This window comes from Oncorhynchus nerka, linkage group LG27 (assembly GCF_034236695.1).
Source record: "Oncorhynchus nerka isolate Pitt River linkage group LG27, Oner_Uvic_2.0, whole genome shotgun sequence".
In the NCBI taxonomy this organism is placed as follows: Eukaryota; Metazoa; Chordata; class Actinopteri; order Salmoniformes; family Salmonidae; genus Oncorhynchus; species Oncorhynchus nerka.
The window spans coordinates 97,574,838-97,595,469 of NC_088422.1; the positions used below are offsets into that span (position 1 = coordinate 97,574,838).

Below are 20,632 nucleotides of genomic sequence, written 5' to 3' on the forward strand. Positions count from 1 at the left end.
GAGAGAGAGAAGGGGGATCGAGAGAGAGAGAAGGGGGATCGAGAGAGAGAAGGGGATCGAGAGAGAGAAGGGGAGCCAGAGAGAGAAGGGGGAGCCAGAGAGAGAAGGGGGAGCGAGATAGAGAAGGGGGAGCGAGAGAGACAAGGGGAGCGAGAGAGACAAGGGGATCGAGAGAGACAAGGGGATCGAGATGAGCATGAACGCATAGAGAGATATACAGAGAGAGAAAGAGAGAAAGCGAGGGAGAGAGATGTGGATAGATAGATTGAAAGATCAGAAACAGAGGGATGAAGGGATGGATGAACGGGACAGATAAGAGAACGACAGAAGGAGAGAGAGAGAGAAACATGGCTATTGTAGAAAACAGAGTGAGATATTGGTTAGGCAGAAAGGGGCTTCCTACCTGCGGATGTCCCTGATGTCCTCATGGCTGGCAGTGTGGCTGGCCCCCTTGTGCAGGCGCATGGAGCGCGGGGTGGTGGGAGGAGACGTCTCACACTGGATTGTGGTCTTGTCGTCCTGGGCAGACTAGACATAACACGGGGACACTCAGTCAGTCACTGTCTTCTAACGGGAAAAGGGGGTAGAGGGGTAGAGCTTTTAAAAAGCGTCTCCTCCCTCTCTGTATTGAGTGGATGGGGAGGACAGAGGAGAAGACAGACTAGTTCTTCAACCTGGAAAGAAGAAAATAACAGTCTCCCCTCACTTTGTGACATGTTCATTTCAGGATGTTCAAGACACTCAGGGTTTGGGAAGTGTAGAGGTGAGACACGTGTGACGGGGGGTCAAGGTTTGAGGAAGTAAGGAAGTGTGGGGTTGGGAAGTCACGTTTTAGGGGTGGTGTAGAGACTAGACTACAGGTTATGGTTGGGAAGGTGCAGGCAGGCAGGCAGGGTAGAGGTCAGAGAGAGAGAGCAGTAACTAGCGTGGTCTCTAGATTACCTTCCTGCGGTGCTTGCGCAGGTCACTAGGCTGAAGCATGGCAGCGGAGGAGGAGAGAAGAGAGACGTTAGATACACTACCAGCAGAACAGAAAGCTCAGCACAGGCACACACACTACACAAGGTGTGTGTAGAGGGAGAGTGTCTTCCAAAGAGACACACACACACACACACACACACACACACACACAGAGAGACAGACACACACAGAGAGACAGACACACACAGAGAGACAGACACACACAGAGAGACAGACACACACAGAGAGACAGACACACACAGAGAGACAGACAGACCTGTGAAAAAGTAAAGTCCAACATGCAGTTGAGGACAAAACTGTGGAAATCAGGTCGACCATGTTACATACAGTCCTCTACTGTCTGTCTCCCCCACCACCCTACATCACTCTATTGTCTCCCCTACCACCACCCTACATCACTCTACTGTCTGTCTCCCCCACCACCCTACATCACTCTACTGTCTCCCCACCACCACCCCCACCACCCTACTGTCTCCTCCTACCACCACCCTGCATTACTACATCACTCTACTGTCTCCTCCTACCACCCTGCATTACTACATCACTCTACTGTCTCCTCCTACCACCACCCTGCATTACTACATCACTCTACTGTCTCCTCCTACCACCACCCTGCATTACTACATCACTCTACTGTCCCCCCCCCTACCACCACCCTGCATTACTACATCACTCTACTGTCTCCTCCTACCACCACCCTGCATTACTACATCACTCTACTGTCTCCTCCTACCACCACCCTGCATTACTACATCACTCTACTGTCTCCCCCCTACATCACTCTACTGTCTCCTCCTACCACCACCCTGCATTACTACATCACTCTACTGTCTCCCCCCTACATCACTCTACTGTCTCCTCCTACCACCCTGCATTACTACATCACTCTACTGTCTCCTCCTACCACCACCACCATCTGCATTACTACATCACTCTACTGTCTCCTCCTACCACCACCCTGCATTACTACATCAGTCTACTGTCTCCTCCTACCACCACCCTGCATTACTACATCACTCTACTGTCTCCACCCTACATTACCTCACTACTGTCTCCTCCTACCACCACCCTGCATTACTACATCACTCTACTGTCTCCTCCTACCACCCTACATTACACATCACTCTACTGTCTCCTCCTACCACCACCCTGCATTACTACATCACTCTACTGTCTCCTCCTACCACCCACTCTACTGTCACCATCACTCTACTGTCTCCCACCACCCCCACCTCCTACATCACTCTATTGTCTCCTCTACTGTCCCACCACCCTGCATTACTACATCACTCTACTGTCTCCTCCTACCACCACCCTGCATTACTACATCACTCTACTGTCTCCTCCTACCACCACCCTGCATTACTACATCACTCTACTGTCTCCTCCCCCTACCACACCCTACATTACTACATCACTCTACTGTCTCCTCCTACCACCCTGCATTACTACATCACTCTACTGTCTCCTCCTACCACCACCCTGCATTACTACATCACTCTACTGTCTCCTCCTACCACCACCCTGCATTACTACATCACTCTACTGTCTCCCCTACCACCACCCTGCATTACTACATCACTCTACTGTCTCCCCCTACTACCACCCTCACTCTACTGTCTCCCCTACATTACTACATCACTCTACTGTCCCCCCCTACCACCCCTGTCTCCCCTGCATTACTACATCACACTGTCCCCCTACCACCACCCTACACCACCTCCTCCTACCACCACCCTGCATTACACATCACTCTACTGTCTCCCCTACCTACATCACTCTACTGTCTCCTCCTACCACCACCCTGCATTACTACATCACTCTACTGTCTCCTCCTACCACCACATCACTCTACTGTCTCCCCTACCACCACCCTGCATTACTACATCACTCTACTGTCTCCTCCTACCACCACCCTGCATTACTACATCACTCTACTGTCTCCTCCTACCACCACCCTGCATTACTACATCACTCTACTGTCTCCCCCTACCCCCCTACATCACTCTACTGTCTCCTCCTACCACCACCCTGCATTACTACATCACTCTACTGTCTCCCCTACCACCACTGCATTACTACATCACTCTACTGTCTCCTCCTACCACCACCCTGCATTACTACATCACTCTACTGTCTCCTCCTACCACCACCCTGCATTACTACATCACTCTACTGTCTCCTACCTACCACCACCCTGCATTACTACATCACTCTACTGTCTCCCCTACCACCACCCTGCATTACAACATCACTCTACTGTCTCCCCTACCACCACCCTGCATTACTACATCACACTGTCTCCCACCCACCACCCTACATCACTGTCTCCCCCTACCACCACCCTGCATTACTACATCACTCTACTGTCTCCTCCTACCACCACCCTGCATTACTACATCACTCTACTGTCTCCCCCACCACCCTGCATTACTACATCACTCTACTGTCTCCCCCTACACCACCCTACATTACACATCACTCTACTGTCTCCCTCCTACCACCCTGCATTACTACATCACTCTACTGTCTCCTCCTACCACCACCCTGCATTACTACATCACTCTACTGTCCCCTACCACCCTACATTACTACATCACCTACTGTCTCCCTGCATTACTACATCACTCTGTCTGTCACTCTACTGTCCCCCACCACCTACATCACTCCACCACCACCCTGTCTCTGCATTACTACATCACTCTACTGTCTCCTCCTACCACCACCCTGCATTACTACATCACTCTACTGTCTCCTCCTACCACCACCCTGCATTACTACATCACTCTACTGTCTCCTCCTACCACCACCCTGCATTACTACATCACTCTACTGTCTCCTCCCTACCTACATCACTACTGTCCCTACTACCACCACCCTCACATCACTACTGTCTCCTCCTACCACCACCCTACATTACTACATCACTCTACTGTCTCTACATCACTCTACTGTCTCCCCCTACCACCACCCTGCATTACTACATCACTCTACTGTCTCCCCTACCACCACCCTACATTACTACATCACTCTACTGTCTCCCCACCCACCACCCTACATCACTCTACTGTCTCCCCACCCACCACCCTGCATTACTACATCACTCTACTGTCTCCTCCTACCACCCTGCATTACTACATCACTCTACTGTCTCCTCCTACCACCACCCTACATTACTACATCACTCTACTGTCTCCACCCCCTACCACCACCCTACATTCTACATCACTACATCTACTGTCTCCACCACCACCCTGCATTACTACATCACCTGCACAGTCTCCCCCTACCACCACCCTGTCTCATCACCTACTGTCTCCTCCTACCACCACCCTGCATTACTACATCACTCTACTGTCTCCCCTACTGCATACCATCACTCCACTTCCCCCCTACATCACTCTACTGTCTACCACCACCACCCTGCATTACTACATCACTCTACTTGTCTCCCTACTGTCTCCTCCTACCACCACCCTGCATTACTACATCACTCTACTGTCTCCCCCCTACCACCACCCTGCATTACTACATCACTCTACTGTCTCCCCCATTACCTCACAACACACACTGTCTCTACATTACTACATCACTCCACTGTCCCCCTACCTCCCCTCCTACCACCCTGTCCCCCCTGCATTACTACATCACTCTACTGTCTCCTCCTACCACCCCACCATCTGCATTACTACATCACTCTACTGTCTCCTCCTACCACCACCCTGCATTACTGTCTCCACCTACATCACTACTGTCTCCTCCTACCACCACCCTGCATTACTACATCACTCTACTGTCTCCTCCTACCACCACCCTGCATTACTACATCACTCACATCACTCTACTGTCTCCCCTACATTACTACATCACTCTACTGTCCCCCTACATCACTCTACTGTCTCCCCACCCACCACCCTGCATTACTACATCACTCTACTGTCTCCTTACCCCTACATTAAACTGAACACCCATCACTCTACTGTCTCCACCCCCTACCACCACCCTACATCACTCTACTGTCTCCTCCTACCACCACCCTGCATTACTACATCACCCTACTGTCTCCTCCTACCACCACCCTGCATTACTACATCACTCTACTGTCTCCTCCTACCACCCTGCATTACTACATCACTCTACTGTCTCCTCCTACCACCACCCTGCATTACTACATCACTCTACTGTCTCCTCCTACCACCACCCTGCATTACAACATCACTCTACTGTCCCTCCCCCTACCACCACCCTGCATTACTACATCAGGCTGTCTACCCACCACCCTACATCACTCTATTGTCTCCCCCTACCACCACCCTGCATTACTACATCACTCTACTGTCTCCTCCCCCTAACACTCCACTACATCACTCTACTGTCTCCACCACCCTGCATTACTACATCACTCTACTGTCTCCTCCTACCACCACCCTGCATTACTACATCACTCTACTGTCTCCCCCTACCACCACCCTGTCATTACTACATCACTCTACTGTCTCCCCACCCACCACCCTACATCACTCTACTGTCTCCCCACCCACCACCCTGCATTACTACATCACTCTACTGTCTCCTCCTACCACCCTGCTTTACTACATTACTCTACTGTCTCCTCCTACCACCACCCTACATTACTACATCACTCTACTGTCTCCACCCCCCTACCACCACCCTACATCACTCTACTGTCTCCTCCTACCACCACCCTACATTACTACATCACTCTACTGTCTCCACCCCCCTACCACCACCCTACATCACTCTACTGTCTCCTCCTACCACCACCCTGCATTACTACATCACTCTATTGTCTCCCCCTACCACCACCCTGCATTACTACATCACTCTATTGTCTCCCCCCTACCACCACCCTGCATTACTACATCACTCTACTGTCTCCCCCTACATTACTACATCACTCCACTGTCCCCCTACATCACTCTACTGTCGCCCCCACCACCACCCCCTGCATTACTACATCACTCTACTGTCTCCTCCTACCACCCTGCATTACAACATCACTCTACAGTCTCCTCCTACCACCACCCTGCATTACTACATCACTCTACTGTCTCCTCCTACCACCACCCTGCATTACTACATCACTCTACTGTCTCCCCTACATTACTACATCACTCCACTGTCCCCCCTACATCACTCTACTGTCTCCCCTACATTACTACATCACTCCACTGTCCCCCCTACATCACTCCACTGTCTCCCCCTGCATTACTACATCACTCTACTGTCCCCCCCTACTACCACCACCCTGCATTACTACATCACTCTACTGTCTCCTCCTACCACCCTGCATTACTACATCACTCTACTGTCTCCTCCTACCACCACCCTGCATTACTACATCACTCTACTGTCTCCTCCTACCACCACCCTGCATTACTACATCACTCTACTGTCTCCTCCTACCACCCTGCATTACTACATCACTCTACTGTCTCCTCCTACCACCACCCTGCATTACTACATCACTCTACTGTCTCCTCCTACCACCACCCTGCATTACTACATCACTCTACTGTCTCCCCCTACCACCACCCTACCACCACCCTACTGTACTACACCACCCTACATCTCTACTGTCTCCCCCACCCACCACCCTGCATTACTACATCACTCTACTGTGCTTTAAGGACCACCCTACATTACTACATCACTCTACTGTCTCCACCCCCCACCACCCTACATCACTCTACTGTCTCCTCCTACCACCACCCTGCATTACTACATCACTCTACTGTCTCCTCCTACCACCACCCTGCATTACAACATTACTCTACTGTCCCTCCTACCACCACCCTGCATTACTACATCACTCTACTGTCTCCCCCCCTACCCACCACCCTACATCACTCTACTGTCTCCCCCTACCACCACCCTGCATTACTACATCACTCTACTGTCTCCTCCTACCACCACCCTGCATTACTACATCACTCTACTGTCTCCCCCCCTACCACCACCCTGCATTACTACATCACTCTACTGTCTCCTCCCCTAACACCACCCTACATTACTACATCACTCTACTGTCTCCTCCTACCACCCTGCATTACTTCACTCTACTGTCTCCTCCTACCACCACCCTGCATTACTACATCACTCTACTGTCTCCCCTACATTACTACATCACCTACTGTCATTACTGACACATCACTGTCCCCCCTACTGTCTCCCCTACCCCTACAGACCCTGCATTACTACATCACTCTACTGTCTCCCCACCCACCACCCTGCATTACTACATCACTCTACTGTCTCCTCCTACCACCACCCTGCATTACTACATCACTCTACTGTCTCCTCCTACCACCACCCTGCATTACTACATCACTCTACTGTCTCCTCCTACCACCACCCTGCATTACTACATCACTCTACTGTCTCCTCCTAGGGGACCACCCTGCATTACTACATCACTCTACTGTCTCCTCCTACCACCACCCTGCATTACTACATCACTCTACTGTCTCCTCCTACCACCACCCTGCATTACTACATCACTCTACTGCCTCCCCCCTACCACCACCCTACATTACTACATCACTCTACTGTCTCCCCCCTAGGGGACCCTACATTACTACATCACTCTACTGTCCCCCTACATCACTCTACTGTCTCCCACCCACCACCCTGCATTACTCATCACTGTCTCCCCTACCACCCTGCTTTACACATTACCACTGTCTCCTCCTACCACCCTTTACTACATCACTCTACTGTCTCCCTAGACTGTCTCCTCCTACCACCACCCTGCATTACTACATCACTCTACTGTCTCCTCCTACCACCACCCTGCATTACTACATCACTCTACTGTCTCCTCCTACCACCACCCTGCATTACTACATCACTCTACTGTCTCCCCCTACCACCACCCTGCATTACTACATCACTCTACTGTCTCCCCCTACCACCACCCTGCATTACTACATCACTCTACTGTCTCCCCCCTACATTACCACACAGAGAGGATTACTACATCACTCTACTGTCTCCCACCCACCACCCTGCATTACTACATCACTCTACTGTCTCCCCTACCACCACCCTGCATTACTACATCACTCTACTGTCTCCTCCTACCACCACCCTGCATTACTACATCACTACTGTCTCCCCCTACATTACTACATCACTCCACTGTCCCCCCTACATCACTCTACTGTCTCCCCCTACATTACTACATCACTCCACTGTCCCCCCTACATCACTCTACTGTCTCCTCCTACCACCACCCTGCATTACTACATCACTCTACTGTCTCCCCCTACCACCACCCTTTACTACATCACTCTACTGTCTCCCCCTACATTACTACATCACTCCACTGTCCCCCCTACATCACTCTACTGTCTCCCCCTACATTACTACATCACTCCACTGTCCCCCCTACATCACTCTACTGTCTCCCCTACATTACTACATCACTCTACTGTCTCCCCCCTACCACCACCCTACATTACTACATCACTCTACTGTAGTCTGTCCACATTCAAACATACACAGTCTGAAATCTGGGGAAATCACACTGAGGTCAAAGATCAGAGGAGGGAGCAGAGTGAAACCACTGCAAAACACACTCCGGGAGGGGGAGGGGTTCAGTCTGCTCGTAGCTAATGGCTGAGCTACTGCTTTATGGGGTCGCCCTCACACAGCGACCGTGCTCTCACACAGCGACCGTGCCCTCACACAGCGACCGTGCCCTCACACAGCGACCGTGCCCTCACACAGCGACCGTGCCCTCACACAGCGACCGTGCCCTCACACATGGGTGTTCTTAAAAAACCCATTTGAGTATTAATTGGTTTAAGTTGATACAGAAAATGAAACACACAACAGACTGTTTACCTAAAGGATCGGGACTGTTTACCTAAAGGATCGGGACTGTTTACCTAAAGGATCGGGACTGTTTACCTAAAGGATCGGGACTGTTTACCTAAAGGATCGGGACTGTTTACCTAAAGGATCGGGACTGTTTACCTAAAGGATCAGGACTGTTTACCTAAAGGATCAGGACTGTTTACCTAAAGGATCAGGACTGTTTACCTAAAGGATCGGGACCTGGGTAGTGTTCAGGGGGCACAACATGAAGAAAACCAGCATCAACGTGTCCAATGTTGAAATGTTTTGCCACGATGTGCCCTACTGAACACAACCTAGGACTGTGGTAATAATATTTGACTCGTGTCATGTGACAGGGGATTGAGGCAGAAATGGATATGGGACTCGTGTCATGTGACAGGGGAGTGAGGCAGCCAGGGATATGGGATTCGTGTCATGTGACAGGGGAGTGAGGCAGCCAGGGATATGGGATTCGTGTCATGTGACAGGGGATTGAGGCAGCCAGGGATATGGGACTCGTGTCATGTGACAGGGGAATGAGGCAGCCAGGGTTGATGTGCCCCTGCATGCCTTTTCTCCAGCTTGGCATCTCTAGAGTAAATAAACAAATGGAGTAGCAGCACATATTTCCACGGAAGGTTCTCCTCGTCCTGCTCCGAACACAGGAAGAGATAAGAGAACCAGGAAAGAGGGGGTGGACAGAACTCAAACGCAGAACTTAATCAAGCTGAGGGGAAAAGACTTCATTTAACTCTGTCGTGTCTGAAATGAAGTCTGAATTGAGCACAACAAGGCTCTACTTTAACTGATATCAAAATCAACAGCCATTCTGTCTGGCGTGTGATGAGCTAACAGCCAAACAGAGTTTTTACATTTGCTCTGCATCTTCATTGGTTAAGCTACCTGCCTGATCTTTTCTGAAGTCCAATGGGGCCCAGCATTCTAGGACAACTTCAAAACCCTCCCATGGGAGGCTAGTGAACAGCTAGTGATTACTGTGTGGCCCCACAGATGGACCGTGGGACAGGGGGCGGTGTGTGTGAGTGCGACCCCAGGCTGACTGAACCCTGCCTGGGGAAGAGAGGACGACGGTAGGGGGTGATACCTGGAAGTAGCATGGAGCATAGCTACAGGCAGGGGGGGCAGGTAAGCTAATGCTAGCAGCAGGGTAGGGCAGGTAAGCTACTGTCTGCTGGTGGGACAGGGACCTCTGGATCACATAGGGGTTATAGAGGTAGTGCTGGGGGAACACAGGTACAGATTACACACACGTCACCTACCAAATACAAAACGCCAAACTAGTAGTTAGTTCCATGAACGTGTCAGAAACACTGAACAGAGGAAAACATTTGATTCTAACAGACACAGATGTGACAACACAGATCTCCTGTGGACTAGTATGAACAGGGGATGGTATTATGATCCAATAATGACACATGACAGTTAGTGAAGCTAAAGGAATGGAGAGAGAGAGAGCAGAGATGAGATAGACAAGAGAAGGAAGACTAGGTCATCCTAGGGGAGGGCGAGGTCATCCTAGGGGAGGGCGAGGTCATCCTAGGGTAGGGCGAGGTCATCCTAGGGGAGGGCGAGGTCATCCTAGGGGAGGGCGAGGTCATCCTAGGGGAGGGCGAGGTCATCCTAGGGTAGGGCGAGGTCATCCTAGGGGAGGGCGAGGTCATCCTAGGGGAGGGCGAGGTCATCCTAGGGGAGGGCGAGGTCATTCTAGGGGAGGACGAGGTCATCCTAGGGGAGGGCGAGGTCATCCTAGGGGAGGGCGAGGTCATCCTAGGGGAGGGCGAGGTCATTCTAGGGGAGGGCGAGGTCATTCTAGGGGAGGACGAGGTCATTCTAGGGGAGGATGATTGAAAGGCTGCTTGTTTCAGAGAGGAAGAAAGAGGAGCTGGTTGATCAACATGGATGGACTGAAGCTGAATGAGTAAAAGGAGACTGATGATGGATGGAGTGTAGGGCCCAATCTCAAATCCCCTCTAAACCCTACGCCCTGCACCCTAAACCCTACGCCCTGCACCCTAAACCCTACGCCCTTGTGGAGAACAGAGGATATAACAAGCGTCGGTAATATGATGAGAGCCCCACTTGTTCTCTGATAGGCTAGTTGGAACTTCCACCAATCAAATCCTCTCAGATCTCCACAAGGGCATAGGTCTCTCTCTCACCAGGGTCATGACTCCCATGCGGTCCACCTCTCGGTTGGGGCTGCGGTTGGGGATGCGTCGCGGGGTGGAGGAGCCTGAGCCGGGGGGCGACGAGCCCCCCATGGAGGAGGGGGGGATGGAGCTCATGGAGCGGAAGCGGCTGGCCCCCAGGCTGTCCCCGCTGCCCACACGGCTCTCCATCTCCTCTGCCAGCATGGCTGTGTTCTCCTTCTCCTCCTGAATCATCCTGGAGGGGGTGGGGGGGAGAAGGGAGAGGAGAGACGGGGGGAGGAGAGGAAGGGGGGGGGAGAAGGGAGAGGGTAGAAGACGGGGAGAGCGAGCGAGAGGAGAGACGGGGGAGAGCGAGCGAAGAGACGGGGAGAGCGAGAGCGAGGAGAGGGAGAGCGAGGAGAGGGAGAGCGAGGAGAGGGAGAGCGAGGAGAGGGAGAGCGAGGAGAGGGAGAGCGAGGAGAGGGAGAACGAGGAGAGGGAGAGCGAGGAGAGGGAGAGGAGAGAGAGGGAGAGCGAGGAGAGGGAGAGCGAGGAGAGGGAGAGCGAGGAGAGGGAGAGCGAGGAGAGGGAGAGCGAGGAGAAGGAGAGCGAGGAGAAGGAGAGCGAGATGTTAGTGCTAGCATCTCCTTGTTTTCTCTAAAATAAAAAAAGGAAAATGTTGCTCATCAGATTACTAGAATGAATCTCCAGAATGATGTTGAAATACATCCAACATGTTGATAGTAGGGGTGTGTGTGTGTGTGTACCTGATCTCGTTGTTGATGGCGTCCAGCTGTTCCTGCAGCATGAGGGCCAGGGTCTGAGCGTCAGCCTGGCCGGCAGGGGACAGCAGGTCCACGGAGCTGAAGATGGTCTCGCGCTCATCGTCCTCCAGGTCTGACGTCTCCAGGTCAGACTCAAACGCCTGAGCAACGTTGGCCAGAACATTAGCCTGCTGCACGCGCTCCCACTCCTGTTCATTCAGAGTCTGGACCTGAGGAGAGAAGGGGGGGGAGAAAGGGAGAGGGAGGGAGGGAGTATTTGGGAGGGAGGGAGGGAAAGGTTACAGAGAAAGTTAGCCTAACCGTATCAGAGAGTCCAGGATACCTTTCAGCCATGCTCTGTAAAACACTCCACAGCAATGACTACAGACCAACACGATCAAATCAACCTCTCATTATTATGGTTGTCTTCACTATGACTTACATGTCTCTGATGTCCAGAGAGGAAGCAGAGAGAGAGAAAACACCATCAGATACAGAACAAATATATATATGAGAGAGAGAGAGAGAGAGAGAACCATCAGATACAGAACAAATGACAGGGAAGGAGACAAACAACAGTTTGTGGGCCGGAGATGACTTCAACACAGACAATAGATATCTGAGCTGAATGATCTGGAACATCAGTATCTAGATCCACCAGACAGACACCAGCTGTCAATATTCCATTTAAACTGTCCCTCACTAGGACACACACGGCCTCGGGGGTTCACCTTGGAGGGTTCGTCCCGTAGCGCGGCGAGACGCCCCTTCTGGGGCCGCCTCAGCACCAGCGCGCTGCCGTAGTGGTCCGAGTGGCTGTCCATCATGGAGGAGGCCGACACCGGGTACCGGAAGTCTGGGGTGCTGCCTTGGTGAGACCGCCTGAGAGCGCACATACATCACACACACATACACACATACATCACACACACATACATCACACACACACATCACACACACACACATACATCACACACATCACACACACAAGGACAGACACGCAACACACACACAAAAAAAGATCAATCACAAAGAAGAGGTGGACAGAGGCCAGAGCACTGGCCAATCATGTGTGGGCCAGAGTCCAGTGCGGCCAATGAGAAAGCTGATTATTTTACCCATGGTGCAGCAGTGAGTTGCTCCTGTTCCTGCCTTGCTCGTTCTCCGCCCGCATCGTCTCAATCTGGATCAATAGCTGCTCCTGAAGGAGGAAGAGAGGGAAGGAGGGGATAGGAAGAGGGGGAAGGAAGGAGAGCGGGAGGGAGGAGAGGGTAGGAAGAGAGGGAACCAGGGAGAGAGGAGGGGATAGGAAGAGAGGGAAGGAGGGGATAGGAAGAGAGGGAAGGAGGGGATAGGAAGAGAGGGAAGGACGGGATAGGAAGAGAGGGAAGGAGGGGAGAGGGAGGGAGGAGAGAGGAGGGAGTAGGAAAAGAGGCAAGGAGGTAGAGAGGGAGGGAGAGGTGAGGGGGGAGAAGGGGGGGTAGGAAGAGAGGGAGAAAGAGGGGAGAAAGACAGACATGAGGAGTCTCATTGGCAATGAGAATCCAAACACAGTGATGCCAACTCTCCAGTTGTTCAGAGGAGACAGCATCCAGAGTCAACAGTCCTTACCTTCTCATGGTGCGTTTCCTCAACCAGCTTCTTACTGTGCTCCAGATCTCTGATCAGGCCGTTCTGGTGGAGGACAGACAGCACATGGAGAATCAGCACAGCATTGTCCCAGCTGTAACCTAACCCACCCACCTTGTCCTCTAGGGCAGACATCCTCTCCTTGAGGTGAAGCTGTAGCCTAACCCACCCACCTTTTCCTCTAGGGCAGACATCCTCTCCTTGAGGTGAAGCTGTAGCCTAACCCACCCACCTTTTCCTCTAGGGCAGACATCCTCTCCTTGAGGTGAAGCTGTAGCCTAACCCACCCACCTTGTCCTCTAGGGCAGACATCCTCTCCTTGAGGTGAAGCTGTAACCTAACCCACCCACCTTGTCCTCTAGGGCAGACATCCTCTCCTTGAGGTGAAGCTGTAGCCTAACCCACCCACCTTGTCCTCTAGGGCAGACATCCTCTCCTTGAGGTGAAGCTGTAACCTAACCCACCCACCTTGTCCTCTAGGGCAGACATCCTCTCCTTGAGGTGAAGCTGTAACCTAACCCACCCACCTTGTCCTCTAGGGCAGACATCCTCTCCTTGAGGTGAAGCTGTAACCTAACCCACCCACCTTGTCCTCTAGGGCAGACATCCTCTCCTTGAGGTGAAGCTGTAGCCTAACCCACCCACCTTGTCCTCTAGGGCAGACATCCTCTCCTTGAGGTGAAGCTTTAACCCACCCACCTTGTCCTCTAGGGCAGACATCCTCTCCTTGAGGTGAAGCTGTAGCCTAACCCACCCACCTTGTCCTCTAGGGCAGACATCCTCTCCTTGAGGTGAAGCTGTAGCCTAACCCACCCACCTTGTCCTCTAGGGCAGACATCCTCTCCTTGAGGTGAAGCTGTAACCTAACCCACCCACCCACCTTGTCCTCTAGGGCAGACATCCTCTCCTTGAGGTGAAGCTGTAACCTAACCCACCCACCTTGTCCTCTAGGGCAGACATCCTCTCCTTGAGGTGAAGCTGTAACCTAACCCACCCACCTTGTCCTCTAGGGCAGACATCCTCTCCTTGAGGTGAAGCTGTAGCCTAACCCACCCACCTTGTCCTCTAGGGCAGACATCCTCTCCTTGAGGTGAAGCTTTAACCCACCCACCTTATCCTCTAGGGCAGACATCCTCTCCTTGAGGTGAAGCTGTACATCCCACCCACCTTGTCCTCTAGGGCAGACATCCTCTCCTTGAGGTGAAGCTTTAACCCACCCACCCACCTTGTCCTCTAGGGCAGACATCCTCTCCTTGAGGTGAAGCTGTAACCCCCACCCACCCACCTTGTCCTCTAGGGCAGACATCCTCTCCTTGAGGTGAAGCTGTAACCTAACCCACCCACCTTGTCCTCTAGGGCAGACATCCTCTCCTTGAGGGGAAGCTGTAACCTAACCCACCCACCTTGTCCTCTAGGGCAGACATCCTCTCCTTGAGGTGAAGCTGTAACCTAACCCACCCACCTTGTCCTCTAGGGCAGACATCCTCTCCTTGAGGTGAAGCTGTAGACCTAACCCACCCACCCACCTTGTCCTCTAGGGCAGACATCCTCTCCTTGAGGTGAAGCTGTAACCCAACCCACCCACCTTGTCCTCTAGGGCAGACATCCTCTCCTTGAGGTGAAGCTGTAGCCTAACCCACCCACCTTGTCCTCTAGGGCAGACATCCTCTCCTTGAGGTGAAGCTTTAACCCACCCACCTTGTCCTCTAGGGCAGACATCCTCTCCTTGAGGTGAAGCTGTAACCTAACCCACCCACCTTGTCCTCTAGGGCAGACATCCTCTCCTTGAGGTGAAGCTGTAGCCTAACCCACCCACCTTGTCCTCTAGGGCAGACATCCTCTCCTTGTGGTGAAGCTTTAACCCACCCACCTTGTCCTCTAGGGCAGACATCCTCTCCTTGAGGTGAAGCTGTAACCTAACCCACCCACCTTGTCCTCTAGGGCAGACATCCTCTCCTTGAGGTGAAGCTTTAACCCACCCACCTTGTCCTCTAGGGCAGACATCCTCTCCTTGAGGTGAAGCTGTAACCTAACCCACCCCACCCACCTTGTCCTCTAGGGCAGACATCCTCTCCTTGAGGTGAAGCTGTAGCCTAACCCACCCACCTTGTCCTCTAGGGCAGACATCCTCTCCTTGAGGTGAAGCTGTAACCTAACCCACCCACCCACCTTGTCCTCTAGGGCAGACATCCTCTCCTTGAGGTGAAGCTGTAACCTAACCCACCCACCTTGTCCTCTAGGGCAGACATCCTCTCCTTGAGGTGAAGCTGTAGCCTAACCCACCCACCCTTGTCCTCTAGGGCAGACATCCTCTCCTTGAGGTGAAGCTGTAACCTAACCCACCCACCCACCTTGTCCTCTAGGGCAGACATCCTCTCCTTGAGGTGAAGCTGTAACCCAACCCACCCACCTTGTCCTCTAGGGCAGACATCCTCTCCTTGAGGTGAAGCTGTAACCTAACCCACCCACCTTGTCCTCTAGGGCAGACATCCTCTCCTTGAGGTGAAGCTGTAGCCTAACCCACCCACCTTGTCCTCTAGGGCAGACATCCTCTCCTTGAGGTGAAGCTTTAACCCACCCACCTTGTCCTCTAGGGCAGACATCCTCTCCTTGAGGTGAAGCTGTAACCCCCACCCACCTTGTCCTCTAGGGCAGACATCCTCTCCTTGAGGTGAAGCTGTAGCCTAACCCACCCACCTTGTCCTCTAGGGCAGACATCCTCTCCTTGAGGTGAAGCTGTAACCTAACCCACCCACCTTGTCCTCTAGGGCAGACATCCTCTCCTTGAGGTGAAGCTGTAACCTAACCCCACCCACCTTGTCCTCTAGGGCAGACATCCTCTCCTTGAGGTGAAGCTGTAACCCACCCACCCACCTTGTCCTCTAGGGCAGACATCCTCTCCTTGAGGTGAAGCTGTAACCTAACCCACCCACCTTGTCCTCTAGGGCAGACATCCTCTCCTTGAGGTGAAGCTGTAGCCTAACCCACCCACCTTGTCCTCTAGGGCAGACATCCTCTCCTTGAGGTGAAGCTGTAACCTAACCCACCCACCTTGTCCTCTAGGGCAGACATCCTCTCCTTGAGGTGAAGCTGTAACCTAACCCACCCACCTTGTCCTCTAGGGCAGACATCCTCTCCTTGAGGTGAAGCTGTACCTAACCCACCCACCTTGTCCTCTAGGGCAGACATCCTCTCCTTGAGGTGAAGCTTTAACCCACCCACCTTGTCCTCTAGGGCAGACATCCTCTCCTTGAGGTGAAGCTTTAACCCACCCACCTTGTCCTCTAGGGCAGACATCCTCTCCTTGAGGTGAAGCTGTAGCCTAACCCACCCACCTTGTCCTCTAGGGCAGACATCCTCTCCTTGAGGTGAAGCTGTAGCCTAACCCACCCACCTTGTCCTCTAGGGCAGACATCCTCTCCTTGAGGTGAAGCTGTAGCCTAACCCACCCACCTTGTCCTCTAGGGCAGACATCCTCTCCTTGAGGTGAAGCTGTAGCCTAACCCACCCACCTTGTCCTCTAGGGCAGACATCCTCTCCTTGAGGTGAAGCTGTAGCCTAACCCACCCACCTTGTCCTCTAGGGCAGACATCCTCTCCTTGAGGTGAAGCTGTAGCCTAACCCACCCACCTTGTCCTCTAGGGCAGACATCCTCTCCTTGAGGTGAAGCTGTAACCTAACCCACCCACCTTTTCCTCTAGGGCAGACATCCTCTCCTTGAGGTGAAGCTGTAGCCTAACCCACCCACCTTGTCCTCTAGGGCAGACATCCTCTCCTTGAGGTGAAGCTGTAACCTAACCCACCCACCTTGTCCTCTAGGGCAGACATCCTCTCCTTGAGGTGAAGCTGTAGCCTAACCCACCCACCTTGTCCTCTAGGGCAGACATCCTCTCCTTGAGGTGAAGCTGTAACCTAACCCACCCACCTTGTCCTCTAGGGCAGACATCCTCTCCTTGAGGTGAAGCTGTAGCCTAACCCACCCACCTTGTCCTCTAGGGCAGACATCCTCTCCTTGAGGTGAAGCTTTAACCTAACCACCCACCTTGTCCTCTAGGGCAGACATCCTCTCCTTGAGGTGAAGCTGTAACCTAACCCACCCACCTTGTCCTCTAGGGCAGACATCCTCTCCTTGAGGTGAAGCTTAACCCACCCACCCACCTTGTCCTCTAGGGCAGACATCCTCTCCTTGAGGTGAAGCTGTAACCTAACCCACCCACCCACCCACCTTGTCCTCTAGGGCAGACATCCTCTCCTTGAGGTGAAGCTGTAGCCTAACCCACCCACCTTGTCCTCTAGGGCAGACATCCTCTCCTTGAGGTGAAGCTGTAACCTAACCCACCCACCCACCTTGTCCTCTAGGGCAGACATCCTCTCCTTGAGGTGAAGCTGTAACCTAACCCACCCACCTTGTCCTCTAGGGCAGACATCCTCTCCTTGAGGTGAAGCTGTAACCTAACCCACCCACCTTGTCCTCTAGGGCAGACATCCTCTCCTTGAGGTGAAGCTGTAACCTAACCCACCCACCCACCTTGTCCTCTAGGGCAGACATCCTCTCCTTGAGGTGAAGCTGTAACCTAACCCACCCACCTTGTCCTCTAGGGCAGACATCCTCTCCTTGAGGTGAAGCTGTAACCTAACCCACCCACCTTGTCCTCTAGGGCAGACATCCTCTCCTTGAGGTGAAGCTGTAGCCTAACCCACCCACCTTGTCCTCTAGGGCAGACATCCTCTCCTTGAGGTGAAGCTGTAACCCCCACCCACCTTGTCCTCTAGGGCAGACATCCTCTCCTTGAGGTGAAGCTTTAACCCACCCACCTTGTCCTCTAGGGCAGACATCCTCTCCTTGAGGTGAAGCTGTAGCCTAACCCACCCACCTTGTCCTCTAGGGCAGACATCCTCTCCTTGAGGTGAAGCTGTAGCCTAACCCACCCACCTTGTCCTCTAGGGCAGACATCCTCTCCTTGAGGTGAAGCTGTAACCTAACCCACCCACCCACCTTGTCCTCTAGGGCAGACAACCTCTCCTTGAGGTGAAGCTGTAACCCACCCACCCACCTTGTCCTCTAGGGCAGACATCCTCTCCTTGAGGGGAAGCAGTAACCTAACCCACCCACCTTGTCCTCTAGGGCAGACATCCTCTCCTTGAGGTGAAGCTGTAACCTAACCCACCCACCTTGTCCTCTAGGGCAGACATCCTCTCCTTGAGGTGAAGCTGTAGCCTAACCCACCCACCTTGTCCTCTAGGGCAGACATCCTCTCCTTGAGGTGAAGCTGTAACCTAACCCACCCACCTTGTCCTCTAGGGCAGACATCCTCTCCTTGAGGTGAAGCTGTAACCTAACCCACCCACCTTGTCCTCTAGGGCAGACATCCTCTCCTTGAGGTGAAGCTGTACCCTAACCCACCCACCTTGTCCTCTAGGGCAGACATCCTCTCCTTGAGGTGAAGCTTTAACCCACCCACCTTGTCCTCTAGGGCAGACATCCTCTCCTTGAGGTGAAGCTGTAGCCTAACCCACCCACCTTGTCCTCTAGGGCAGACATCCTCTCCTTGAGGTGAAGCTGTAGCCTAACCCACCCACCTTGTCCTCTAGGGCAGACATCCTCTCCTTGAGGTGAAGCTGTAGCCTAACCCACCCACCTTGTCCTCTAGGGCAGACATCCTCTCCTTGAGGTGAAGCTGTAGCCTAACCCACCCACCTTGTCCTCTAGGGCAGACATCCTCTCCTTGAGGTGAAGCTGTAACCTAACCCACCCACCTTGTCCTCTAGGGCAGACATCCTCTCCTTGAGGTGAAGCTGTACCCTAACCCACCCACCTTGTCCTCTAGGGCAGACATCCTCTCCTTGAGGTGAAGCTGTAGCCTAACCCACCTTGTCCTCTAGGGCAGACATCCTCTCCTTGAGGTGAAGCTGTAGCCTAACCCACCCACCTTGTCCTCTAGGGCAGACATCCTCTCCTTGAGGTGAAGCTGTAGCCTAACCCACCCACCTTGTCCTCTAGGGCAGACATCCTCTCCTTGAGGTGAAGCTGTAGCCTAACCCACCCGCCTTTTCCTCTAGGGCAGACATCCTCTCCTTGAGGTGAAGCTGTAGCCTAACCCACCCACCTTTTCCTCTAGGGCAGACATCCTCTCCTTGAGGTGAAGCTGTAGCCTAACCCACCCACCTTGTCCTCTAGGGCAGACATCCTCTCCTTGAGGTGAAGCTGTAGCCTCTCGTTGGACTCTGACAGCAGCTTGTCCACCGTCTCCGACAGACGCCTGTTGTGCTCCTCGTTCATCTTCTCCCTCTGGCGCGCCTTCACAACACAAACGCTAATCAGAAGAGCTCCCAGACAGAGCAGGAAAAACTACCGCTTCCTTTATGACAGGAAACATTTTACAACACACATTTTAATTGTTTTCTTTCCATTTTCTGTTCATTAATGGATCTTTCGGTTGTATGAGGTAAAATCTTCACTGACTTATTTGAATGAGAATGAATATATTGTCTACAATGAAAGTACAATGATAATTAAAGACAGTCCAATGACCACATCTGTAAACAATGTCTGCCCAACAACACAGACTGACTGACTGCCAGCCAGATGACCTTTGACCCCATCTGTCTTACCCTGAGCAGTTCCTGGTTCTTCTCCTCCAGCTGAGCCTCCATCTGCCTCACCCTCTCCTCCACGTTGCCATGACGCTCCTCCGCCTGCGGGACAGACAGAGTCAAACACCTCATACTTGCAAAAACACAAACATTCCCAAACCTAAACCTCTAACCCTTTAGGAATTAGATCTGAGAGGGCTGGGTCAGTGTGAGAGGACTGGAGAGGTTGAAGAGGGCTGGGTCAGTGTGAGAGGACTGGAGAGGTTGAAGAGGGCTGGGTCAGTGTGAGAGGACTGGAGAGGTTGAAGAGGGCTGGGTCAGAAGGACTGAAAGAGGGCTGGGTCAGTGTGAGAGGACTGGAGAAGTTGAAGAGGGCTGGGTCAGTGTGTGAGAGGACTGGGTCAGTGTGAGAGGACTGGAGAGGTTGAAGAGGGCTGGGTCAGTGTGAGAGGACTGGAGAGGTTGAAGAGGGCTGGGTCAGTGTGAGGGACTGGAGGTTGAAGAGGGCTGGGTCAGTGTGACTGGAGAGGTTGAAGGGCTGGGCTGGGTCAGTGTGAGAGGACTGGAGAGGTTGAAGAGGGCTGGGTCAGTGTGAGAGGACTGGAGAGGAAGAGGGCTGGGTCAGTGTGAGAGGACTGGAGAGGTTGAAGA

The 20,632-nt window shown here is 52.9% G+C and overlaps 1 protein-coding gene across 8 annotated transcripts in view; it reads right to left on the reverse strand.

Annotated features, from left to right (window-relative positions):
- The window catches only part of LOC135565403 (liprin-alpha-1-like), a 45,088-nt gene extending 24,938 nt beyond the window's left edge, over positions 1-20,150 (reverse strand). For 7 of the 8 annotated variants that reach the window (XM_065012401.1, XM_065012404.1, XM_065012402.1 and 4 more), the window contains exons 1-9: positions 20,000-20,150; positions 19,554-19,685; positions 13,370-13,432; positions 12,877-12,959; positions 12,490-12,640; positions 11,762-11,988; positions 11,025-11,250; positions 943-972; positions 404-528 (exon numbers count right to left, since the gene is read on the reverse strand). In XM_065012401.1, the coding sequence (XP_064868473.1) occupies positions 404-528; positions 943-972; positions 11,025-11,250; positions 11,762-11,988; positions 12,490-12,640; positions 12,877-12,959; positions 13,370-13,432; positions 19,554-19,685; positions 20,000-20,113 (1,151 nt within the window). In that variant the 5' untranslated portion in view covers positions 20,114-20,150. The remainder of the gene's footprint in view (positions 1-403; positions 529-942; positions 973-11,024; positions 11,251-11,761; positions 11,989-12,489; positions 12,641-12,876; positions 12,960-13,369; positions 13,433-19,553; positions 19,686-19,999) is intronic. The other variant, XM_065012403.1, reaches the window with a different exon arrangement.
- Between the last annotated feature and the right edge of the window lie 482 nt (positions 20,151-20,632).